Source organism: Uloborus diversus, chromosome 7 (genome assembly GCF_026930045.1).
Source record: "Uloborus diversus isolate 005 chromosome 7, Udiv.v.3.1, whole genome shotgun sequence".
NCBI lineage: Eukaryota > Metazoa > Arthropoda > Arachnida > Araneae > Uloboridae > Uloborus > Uloborus diversus.
This window is the reverse complement of record NC_072737.1, coordinates 76,792,312-76,804,767: the sequence shown is the minus strand read 5'-3', so window position 1 is coordinate 76,804,767 and position 12,456 is coordinate 76,792,312. Positions and strand designations below refer to the sequence as shown.

The following is a 12,456-nucleotide window of genomic DNA, read 5'->3' as shown; positions in this document are numbered from 1 at the left end:
TAATTTGGCATTCAGCACCAAACACCTCAACATGGTTTCCTCATGTGATCGACATGTGCTTTGTCGGAAGTTTACCGACGTCTGCCGAATGACGGCAACCAATCATAGCGTGCCACATGTTTTTCCGAACACTTCCGATTCAAACTTGGACATTTGAGTGTCGGTGGCAGGTGGATCGGATTTCCCGCGCAAGGTTTTCCTCCCGGAATGGCAAAAGGTAAGTCACAAAATATTTTTTTTAAACAATATTGGTGAAATCCTTCGAGAACCAAAAATAAAGGCATTTAGCCCAACAGGAACCATCCTGTTACAAACCGTTCATCAAAAATTGGATAGAGGAGATTCAAAGACTGACTGAACCACCGAAATTTAATTTTTGTCCTGGGAGGGACAATTCAAGCGATATTGTAAGCAGAGGAATATCTGTTCGGGAATTGAAAGATAGTCAACTTTGGTGGCATGGACCACTCTGGCTTAGCCAAACAGAGCAGTTTTGGCCAAAAATAGAGGCCCAAAACGTCAGCAATCATGACCTAGAACTAAAGATTAAATTTAGAGAAGTTTCGCAAAATGAAGTAATCCTCGAAAATCGCGAAGAGCTCATTAACATTGATAAATTTAGCAGTTATCTCAAACTATTGCGAGTAACTGCCTTCGTATTTCGATTTATACGCAACGCAAGAAATACGTCGAAAAAGAAAGGTGCTCTCGAAACAGATGAGCTTAAAATGTCTGAAGAGTACTGGATTCAAGAAACCCAGAAAAAAGCTTATTGGTTAGAAATAGTCGATTTAGAACGATCTCAAAAAGTTAGCGATAGTTCAAAAATTCGTTCTCTAGTACCTTTCTTAGATCCCAGGAATATTTTGCGAATAAAAGGAAGATTAGATGAATCAGAATTTTCTCTAGACGAGAAACAACCCATCCTTTTACCAAAAAACTCTAAATTTTCAGAATTATTAATATTACATGAGCATACTAATAACTTTCATATCGGAGACACTTCCGAAAGACAGAATTGTAGAAAATCCACCTTTCAAAATTTGTGTCCTTGATTTTGCAGGAGCTATACTTTACAAATGTGATAAGGAAGTTAAAAAAGCTAATTTTGCAATTTTCACCTGTGCTGTAACTAGAGGAATTCACTTAGAATTAGTGTCCTCCTTGTCTACAAAGCATTTCTTACTAGCCTTTAGAAGATTCATTTCCAGGCAAGGTAGTTGCAGCGTTGTTTATTCGGATAACGCGAAATCATTCAAAGCGGCAAATAAAGATCTAATGTACTTCTATAACATTCTACAAGATTTGGAATTTAAAGATTTTATATCTTCACTTGGCATTAATTGGAAGTTTATCGTAGAAAGGGTGCCCTGGTGGGGCGGATTTTACGAACGTCTCGTAAAATCAGTGAAAGATCCACTCAGAAAAGTTCTCGGAAAAGCTCTTCTCACGTTTGAAGAACTTTCAACTGTTTTGACTGAAATCGAATACGTCGTTAATTCGAGACCTTTAACATACGTTACTGATAATTTTTCTGAGCCAAGTTGGCAGATAGGTATGTGCTAATATATCACACAGTTAGATACTTTTCAATATTTTTTGAGTCAGGATCTGAAACCTGGATAGGTAACAGTCCTGAGTGATCTTATTTTGGAGTTTCATTCTGTATATACAGTGAAACCTGTGTAAGTTGACCACTCGCGGTGCAGTACTTTAGTGGTCAACTTACAAAGGGTATGTTATAAGGTTCAAATTAGTTGCATATTGGTGGTCAAGATAGACAGGTGATCGATCAACTTACAAAGGTGGTCAACTTTGCAGGTTAATTAAATTGTTTTTCTATCTTTTTTGATAAACTTCTGTATTAGTATAAGGATTTTATTTCACAATTTGGTTGTTTAAATTCATTATTTATTTTCTCTCCATTCACTTTTATACATAGGTCGCCCTATTGCTATTGATTATGCAATTGATAAAACACAATACCAGCTGAAAATGCAAAGTGTGAAGATGGAAAAGGAAACTGTTAATGATGTGGATACAACTGAAATAAAACAAGAAGTTAAATCAGAATCAGAAGAAGAAGATGATGATGACAAAGCTGATGACGATAAAAATTCTGTGACTTCTGGAACAGATGAATCTGTTGATGAGAAAAGAGCAAATAAGTTCTTAAAAGAATTTGGAATGGAAGAGGACGCTGGAAGTGTATCTGATGATTCTGAGGGTATGAAAATGCAGATTATTTTAGTATCCACTTTTTTCTTCATATATTTCAATGAAAATTCATGTTCATTGTAAATATTTTATTGTCTTGTTGTTATATGATTATTAAAAAAAGTTCACTGTTTAATTTGCATGACTTTGTCCAAAACAATTTAAAAAATGATTTTTTGAAATTAGATATAATATGAGTTTTGTCCTAATCAAAAAAGAAAAGGAAAAGGATTTCAAGAACTTTTAAAAACAAAGAATAGACATCAAGACAGTTTAGTAGAGACAAAAGGTGAAAAAACATTTATTAGTGGCATTTCCTTGCCTTTTTTTTAAATTTAATTCTGTAGGCTTTCCCTTTTTTCCATGCATTGCAATTTAACATTTTCTTTGATGCCTACTTTATGTCCAAATATAGACAAATTTTGATTATTACTGTCATTGAATTCGGCATGCAAAGTCCTAAAGGTGGCTTAAAGCATACAGTGCGACGCAAAAGTTTAGACAATGAGCAAATTCACACAGATTTCGAAATCTATTTATTTAGTTTTCCTAAGATTACTTTAGTCTAAGGTGCTATGCATACTATATAATATTAATAGCAATGAAAAGTTGACTTGTGCATTTTACAAGTTTTTACATTGTAACAAAAAATTAACATTGTCTCAAAAGTTTAGACACAAACGGAAATAAAAATTAAATAAAACAGTTTTAAAACCTGCTTGTGCATCCATTCTTCTTTATGAGCTAATAAATATGAGTTTCCATCGAAGAAACTAAATCTTGCATGGTTTGGGGCTCAATTTCGTACCATACTTCCTCAATAGATCTCTTAAGTTCCGATACAGAAGTGTATTGTCTACCATTGCTGTAAACTTTGCGACACATGATGCCCCAAAGATTCTCTATAGGGTTGAGGTCTAGACTACACGCTGGCCAATTGAGAACTTTTATATTATTTGAATTTAATCAAGACTTTGTGTCTCCTGCAGTGTGAATCGAAGCATTGTCTTGCTGAAATTCCCATTGAGAACCCCTTATAAGCTCAGCTAATGGTAGGAGATTATCCTCTACTGTCTAAGTGTAATGCTGTGATGTTTGGCGACCACTGTTAAAGGTCAAAGACACTTGTTCATTGTAACAAAACGCTGCCGAAACCATCACAGAGACACCACCTTGTCGGCAACTAAAAAACATCTGGGTTCCTTCCGTAAGTCATGCCAGTACGATGTCGAGCCATCTGGACCATCCAGACTCCACTTTTTTCGTCGCTAAATATTACGGATATCTATTTCGATCCATATGACATATGATTTCGAGCCCACAACATTCGTTGTGATTTATGATGTGGCTTTAGAGCTGGTTTCTTTTTCATTTTGCAGTGAACCATCGTTCCTGTTTCCAAAATTCGTCTACGAATCGTATCCTTTGATACCGAAAGCCCCAAGGAGCTTTGAACTTCACGAACAGTCATTTGTTGGGTACTTGCTAGTCTTTGGATCTGACGATCATCCCGTTTATTCGTCACATGTGGCCTCCAAGATCTCCGTTTTGCTTTATAATTGCAGTGACTTGATAAAACTCGATAAATAGATTTCTTTGATCTATTAATAATAGCCGAAATTTCAGGAACAAGCTTACCTTCAGCTTTCAACTGCCAAATCTTAATTACCTCATCCACTTTAATCTGCTCAGCTCGCGGCATCTCGACTACCAAGTGTTATCGTTGGCAGACCTTAAGTACAAGAGGTCTGTGATGTCATCTCTTTTAAATTTGCATATACGAAAATAAATTCACAGAAACTTGTAATAGTGTCTAAACTTTTGCAACAAGCAAATTTCTATTTTTATCCAAAACAGTATTGTTAAAGCATATCAAACAATTTCATTTTGGTTATAGTATTTCAAAAGAGCTTTTAAATATGTTTGCAGAATTTTGTATTTCTACTATCGCAATTCTAAATTCTACAGGTGAAGAACGTCATTGTCTAAACTTTTGCATCGCAGTGTACATACCTGTTGTACAAATTTATCAATCCCAGCATTTTGTCCGTATTTGCAATGTTGAGATAAATCAGAGAATGGGAAAATTAATCTGTTGAAAAATTTGTTTTTTGCTTTAAAAAAAAAAAGTTCAGGCAACTGAATATCTAACAAGGGCATAAGAGCTTGTTTATTATTATTATTTGTTTTGAACTTTTTACATTATTGAATGGCTTGTTTGTTACTTGGTGGCTTATTTTATATTTTAATGCAATATTTTAATTATTTGGTGAACTATTTTCTCATTTTCTTTAAAATTTTATTCTTCTCTAAAGGCTTGTTTTGTTTGAAAGTCCATTCAAAATGAGAAATATTGTATGATATTGCCAAACAAGTAGTTTCCATGCAACTTCATTCAAAACAACAAGTTGCGTTCAAAAACGACAAGTTGCTTCTTGTTCAAGTAGACAGTGGACTCATTTCAAATTTAGCCGTACATTTATGTATTTCCCTGAATTTACCAAACTTATGAATTACTATTAAATTTTCGAGTTCTTTGAATAATAAGTTATGATATTTATTGCGGTAACATTTTACTTTTGGTTTACTGTTTCATTTAAATTATTTGCTAAGGTGCATTGGATTAAAAAAATTACATGCAAAAAAATTTGAAAATAATTTTCTCAGAAGTTTTTTTTTTTTTTTTAATACTTCAATAATTGATATTATTGTACAGTAAAATTTTGATATGTTTTAGATTCTGATGACGATAATGAAATCTCTGACAATGAAGCTGTGTCTAAAGAATCTAGTGCTCCAAAAAATCAAAGAAATTCTGGCAAAAAAATTTCTCAGGATGTTTCTGAAGGCAAAACAGTGTTTATTAGAAATGTCTCTTTTTCTACAACAGAAGAAGATCTCGAAGAACTTATGGAAGAATATGGGGAATGTGAATATTGCTTACTTTGTATTGATAAACTTACAGAACATCCAAAAGGAACTGCCTTTGTGAAGTTTAAAGAAAAGGATGCTGCTCAAAAACTAGTCACAGATTCTGAAAAGGTGTTTTTTCTCCCCTCAAATACTATTGTTTTAAGCTATAGTTAATTTATTCGCAATTTAAAGTTTAAATTAAGGTTAGAAAATTGATCTGTTGATAGTTTTTGCATTTACTCATGTTATTAGCTTTCTATTTAACTTTCTTTCTTTTTTTTGGGAATCATGCATTGCATTATTATTTCATTTTATCAAGGTTAAAATATACAATTGAAGGACTCGAAGTGATGCCACATGATGTGAATTTTTCAGTAGGCCAACTTCCAACTTATAAAAAATATTTGTAGATTTTTTCAAAGGTATTGTACTTTCTGTATTCTGCAATACTAAAACCAGATATGTTTTTCTCCAAATGACATAATCCATTGTCATGCAAGACCTCCCCCAGGCTTGGGCAGGAGGGAGCCAAGCCCAACTTGCCCTTTGATTCTTAGAATGTTGCTGTTTTATTGGTAAAACGGCGCCCTAAATGCCTTTTTGTTCATGAACTGGCACCCTTTGGATTTAAGAGTTTTAGTAGGAAAAGGAAGGGAGCCAGTGTGCATTACCTACTCATAAACTCAAATCTCGTGTATTTTAAAGCTTTACTTATTCATGGTGACGACAGATCAGGGAGATCAGGGAAAAGTCAGGGAACTTTTTCAATCAGGGAAAAAGGGAAATTTGAAAAAATAACAAAAAATCAGGGAAAATTGATTTTATGAAGAAAAAAAAATTTTTTTTTTTTGCTTTACAAAGTTAAGTACTATAATTCACTATGCATTTTTCACCAATTATCTGTTCAAAAAAAAAAAAAAAGTAAAATTAATGAGGTGCAATTATGCACTGTCGCATATTTGTGCATCTTTTTTCCTCAACGTCAAAGTACTGAATCTTACTTATTAACCACGAACTTCCTAAGATTGCTTCCATGTCTGTTAGGTTTATTTTACCTAGCTAGAAATTTCCTTTTACCCTTTCAATGCTACGTAATATAAACAACCATACAGGCAAAGAGGAAGCCTTCATTAATGCCTTAGCTCCTTTGCCTTTATTCCATTGTCTCGAAGTAATTAGCGTACTGTAATCACGATTTCAAGAAGGAATCTTTGATTTTTGAATTAATACTATAAAAGCTTAAAAGTTATTACTTCTTTGCATTTTTAATTTAATTGCTAAAAATGAACCTTCAATTAAAAAAAACTTTGTTTTTTGCCGTTATACTATTTGTTTTCACCGTAGATTATAAAGGTTTTCTTTTCTTCAGACTTAAGTCATTCTTTAATTTTGTAACCAAGTTGTATTCTTCTTTTATATATTTTGAAATTAACTAATTGCTTTTTTTTTCTTGCATTTCAAAGTTGTTTGTTACAAAAGCAATCTAAGATTTTTTTTTTCGCTACATACTGAAATCATTTGAAATCGAGTTAACTTGTGTATTTAAGTAAAAATCTTAATTTTTTTATTGTTAAAATGCTGTATTCATTCATTAAAACCTATGTTCTTGATTAGAGAAAAGCTCCCTATGAATGGATGTCAAATGGTTTCATCTGTTCTGCATAAATATGTCAATTAGTTATATAAAAATAACTACATTACTTCTATTCTTTCACTATTACTTGTTATTCTTGCAACAATTATTATACTGTTTGAAAACTTAGTTCAAAATCATTTCAATTACTTTTTAGTTTTATCATAAATACACATGTTTTTAAGAGTAATTTTAACAGTTTCTTAAAGTTCTTATGTTAAGTGGTATCTGGAAGTATTTATTTTTTTTTTTAATTTTCTATAATCTTTCCATGCAGAAAAATTTAATAGACTGTTTTGTAGGTTCCCTACCTAAAAAAAATTGACTTGATATGTTTTTTTAACAATTTTATTTAAAAAGTAGCATTTTTTAAAAATATATCTTTAGTTAAACGACTTTATACAACTTAAAACGTTTAAAATACTGCATTTTATACAAACATACAATGGATTTCAAGTAGAGCAAAGAAAGAAAACCATTATCATTGGGAACGTAAATCAGGGAAATTTGGTGAACTTAATCAGGGAAAAGTCAGGGAACTTTTTTTCACAGTTCCTGTCGCCACCCTGTTATTATGTTTATGTGCCTTCAACTGCAGATACAACTTCTGACCCGAAAGAGTTTGACAAAAAATTTGAGCTCACAAATCAAAAATTGAATGTAGTAAAGGTGTGTGAAAGTAAGTAATATATATTCAGGCACAAATAGGGGACTGAGGCTCTCCTCTGCTATCTATTTGAAATGAAAGGCCAGAAAATTATATTTTAAGCTATTTTTTGTAGCATTAAGGGGTATGTACATAATTACATATCTGCTGTTTTCCCAGTAGTTTCCTGGATTTTGAGCATATCTCTTGGTCTCCTGATTTTTATTAAAAATCTTGTAGATTTTGGAAAATCCCGTTTATTTAAGACATTTTATGAAAACAAAAGCCTGTTAAGTTGTTTCTTCTAAAGATTGTCCAGACGTATGTACTCCATGATTTGAAAGCTTCCTGCTAAAATTCAAACTTTAGTATATCAAAATCTAGCAACATTATCAGTGCTCATTAAGTTAAATAAAAAATGAGTGTTATCTATATGTTAAGCATTAATTTAACTCTTTTTCTTCCTTATATTATTTCAATTAATTATTTTATGCATATATGAAGTAAGGAACTTTCATATGATTATGCAGTAAACTCTCTATTATCGGCGTAATAAGGTGGCACAGTCATAGCGGATTAGCGAAAACTTTGGATAATCTGAATAATATGTAGAAAAGATTCTATTGTATACAAAATGAAAAATATTAATTGCACTAACAAAAATGAATTACACTCACACATGTATTTAAATTATAGCTAAAAACGTTGCTACATTGGATCTACTAACATTGAATGTAAAAGATATATATCTGTAAAAGCTAAAAACGAACTATAACACAATCATAAGTTTCAAAAACATTTAATGATCATTAAAAAAATTAATAAATTGTGAAAAGACCTGTGGATAATCTGACCGCTGATAATCAGGAGTTTACTGTACTTAAAGGAGCAGTAAAAATCTACTGAATTTCTTACTTGGAAGGTTGGCTGGTATGTAATTAGTATTTAACAATGTTATTTTTTGTATCTTTTTAGGATCCTGGAATCTTTTTAGATGGCAGGAAACTTACTTGTAATTATGCAATGTCTCGTGAAGATATTACTCAAAAAAATGATGCCACCAAAAAACCCAAAGATAAACGAAATTTGAATCTTCTGAAATGCAGTGTAATAATTCCAGGCTCTAAGGAAGCAGAAGGTGTGTCTCAATCAGATATGGCCCATCGATTGCAGGTGCAGTAGAACTCTGTTATGCCTCACTTTGATATGCAGTAGAATTGGTTACACCATGGCTGCCATCATACTTACTGTTATTTGAAAAAAAAAAAATATTAAGAATCCCCTGTTTTCTTTTCTTTTAAGAAATTTAAAGGCTTTTGGATCTTAACTTTTTTGTATGCAATATCTACTACTGTACTCCAAGTAGTGGTGTGATATTGATGACAAACATTGATGTTTGGAATTAAAACATTGATGATATTGATACATTAGCCAAGAAAACATCAATGTTTTCAAACGTTGATTTTTCAAAAAATCAGTCCTTTTAAAAAATATATTAGGTTTGTATTTGAATATATTGCAGAATAATATACGAGGGCCGATCTAAAAGTAAGGTTCCCATCAATTTTACAAATATATAGCACTGTCTATTCTCATTGAAATTTACATCGTTGGAAATAAAAATTTCTCTATTTTTATACATAATTACTATCTTTTTCTGTGCATTATTCTTGATGGTGCCTTAACTTAACTTCTGTATCGAGTGTCTCAGAATTCCACCGCCAGAGTGGGACATGACAGTCAACAAATCACTCCGTTCTTGATTGCAGTTCGAAGCTCAAGTATAGAAGTCTAGTGTTTCCTAAGTTTAAGAAACACTTTGATGGCCAACATTTCCGGAGCGACGACAATTTGAAAAAAGGGGTGAAACGCTTCCGCAACAGGTTGGCGGTGGAATTCTGTGATACTCAATACAAAAGTTAGGGCACTGTCAATAATAATGCACAGAAAAAGATGGAGATTATGTATAAAAATAGAGAAACGTTTTTTCTTTCCAAAGATATAAATTTCAATGGGAATAGACAGTACTGTATATTTGTAAAATTGATGGGAATCTTACTTTTGAATCAACCTTTGTACAGTTGACTTTCTGTTTAATGACTTTCAAGGGACCGCAAAAAATAGTCCTTAAGTAGAATGCTTTTAACGCTATAGTGGACCATTTGGTTCTGTGAAAAGCAGTCGTGAAATAGAGAAAGTCGTTAAATAGAGCGTCGTTAAACAGAGAGCCAACTGTAGTAATTTCTAACAAATCTTTCTGATTGGGTGATGGAATTAGTTTTGTATCAACGCCATACACTAATTTATAAAATATTTCAGAACTGTAAAGAAAAGCCCATGATAATAAATTTTAAAAATACATTTTGTTTCGTCAGGTGAGACAATACAAAACAATAAATACCTGATGCATAAATTTCAAGTACTAAACTTTGAAACATGGACTGAAATTAACAGGAGTAAGTTGGAAACATCTTTCGATTTTTTACCTTAATATTACAGGTCTGAAATGAGATATTTGACAAATAATACAAAACTAATTTGGGTATTAAGAATATTTTTCAAATTAGACAGCTTTAAAAATAAAAGAATGGAAGCAGAGTTAATAAGGCATAGTGATTGATTCTAAAAGCTTCGATAAAAATAACATCATCATCCCCCCCCCCCCAATAAAAGCACCCAACAAAGTTTTAATTACATTGGCCTGTAACCAAAAAAGTGATTACAAACCAATAACTGATTCTGTTACATTTTTGGATACTAATTTCAAGAAAATTTAGTAGTAGTCAGAAAATAAGTAGTTTGAAAATTCCATCACATACCAATTTTTCAAAAATTGAAATTTAGTTTTTTAAATATAGTTTTTTCAAATGTTTATTTAAATGTAGTTAATTGATATATTCAAGTCAGTAATAGATGATATGATTTGAATATAGTTGTTCGTGGCATTGAATTTGGCTTAAATTTTAACTTTATTGCATTACTGCTGTCAAAATGACGTTCGAAAAAAATGAAAAAAAAAAAAAAAAAACAGTTGTTTATCCTATAGATACAAAATCACGTCCAATCCACGTTTTTTGAGGTTCAACTGTATAAAAATTATTTTAAAACATTAACTCAAAACATGTATAAACCCAAGTACTATATGTTTATTATGTCTTAAGTAATTGATACAATATAATTGTTGTCATTTTTAAATGAATCAAAATTGGCTAATGTTACCAAATGACTCCAAACTCCATTAGGATTTCACTGAAAAAGTCTTTCAATAGCAGTATTGTCATTAGAAATACAATGGTGGTCAGAACTATAAGGACAGCAGAAAATTTCATGAAAAAAAAACATTGTTTCTGAAATAATTCAGTGAAATTTTTACACAAAATGCCTTTTTATACTAAAAATCATTGTGGACTGCTGAACATTTGAAAATACAAAATATAAATATTTTGCCATGATAAATAAACAAATGTCATTGTTCAGTGGTTGGAAGTAGCGCGCTACAAGTAGCGACGCTACTGTAGTAGCTACATTTTTGAGTAGTTTGTAGTGTAGCGCACTACTTTTTAAAAAAAGTAGTGTAGTGAGTAGTTAACTACAAAAAAATAGTAGTTTGTAGCGATTTCTGGAAACTACTTTTAAATAAACTGAAAAAAAAAATCAAGGTTCAAACGAATTTGACTGGCACAAATTTTACACAAGTACATCAGCGGATGCAATGAGAAATAAGACTCATAAAAAATACGAGCTAACCTCAGGCATTTCATTTTGACGCCATACGTTCTATCTGTTCGACGACATTAGTTTGTTTGCCATCGTAATTTTCATATTTCACCAATATTTATATTGAAAAAAGCACTTATTTTCGCGAAAATGAAGATATCGGTGATTTCGCGAGTTGAAAATATAGTGAATTTTATATGAACAGACCGAAGATTGAAAAACAAAAATTTTTAAGGGGGCTTAAATTTTCGACAGTATTCACCAAATAAAAAGAAGTTACTGAAACTGTTATAGAAAAGGATGAGATTGAACTGTTCTGTGGGACTTAAAATAAATGCGAGAATTACAGTGTATGAGAGTATGATAACGGATATTTTTTTTAGTGTCTTCTGATGAGCTAATTTATCAATCTTTTTCTGTTCAATCCTCTTACGGTGTGTTTGTGTATTAGGGTGTCCCCCCCCCAAAATCGAAAGTTGATTTTTCAAGTTGCACACTCTCTTATATTTTATCCTTTTACGTCAAAAAAAAAAAAAAAAAAAAAATCATATAATTTGAACAACGGCAACAAGTGCTGATTATGTCTGAAAGTGTGAACCAGCACTTGTGTAGTGCTATTCCAAATTAAAATAAAATGTTTTTTTTAGGAACTCAAAATTTTTGCTGATAAAACGTTGCTCCTATACCCCACACATGCACCACAAAGATATTTGTTCAAATTAAAAACCATTTAGATATCCCACACGTGGCCTAACATTTATAATTTTTTTCAAAAAATTAAGTTTTTGACTCACATTTTCAGATATGTAAGATTTTACGAAATTATTAAGCTGAAAAATATAAACAGTAAAGTAGAAAAGTAGGTAATTAGAGTTAAATAGAAATTTTTGTTTTCCTGCAATTTTTAAGCCTCCCCATAGTACTCAAAGATATGGATTTTTTCCAGGTTGAGTTAAATTTTTCGTTTAAAATATATTATTTTTTTTATTATTCGTTTGTAATTGTTGATCTGTAAATGTGTTCGCCAGTAAGTTTTGAACTTGATATTCTATTTAAATTTATATGTAATTTTTTGAAAGATAACTGAAACAAAAAAAAAAAATTAAATAAAATTATAAATTTTAGTTCAAGTGTGGCATACCTAAATGTTTTTTAATTTGTGAATAAATGTTCTTGAGGGACATGTGGGGTGTTGGGCACAGGGGTGACGCTTTATGAACAGAAATTTCGAGTTTCTAAAAAAAGGTTTTTTTTTTTTTTTCGATTTGGCCTAGCCTACCAGGCGCGGATCCACGGGAGGGGAACTGGGGGAACGTTCCCCCTCCAAAAC

General features: G+C 31.6%; 1 protein-coding gene across 1 annotated transcript in view; it reads left to right on the top strand.

The window, feature by feature from the left end:
* The window catches only part of LOC129225721 (RNA-binding protein 28-like), a 68,461-nt gene that overhangs the window by 37,362 nt on the left and 18,643 nt on the right, over window positions 1-12,456 (top strand). The window contains exons 6-8 of the mRNA XM_054860214.1: window positions 1,943-2,227; window positions 4,955-5,259; window positions 8,385-8,582. Of these exons, the coding sequence (XP_054716189.1) occupies window positions 1,943-2,227; window positions 4,955-5,259; window positions 8,385-8,582 (788 nt within the window). The remainder of the gene's footprint in view (window positions 1-1,942; window positions 2,228-4,954; window positions 5,260-8,384; window positions 8,583-12,456) is intronic.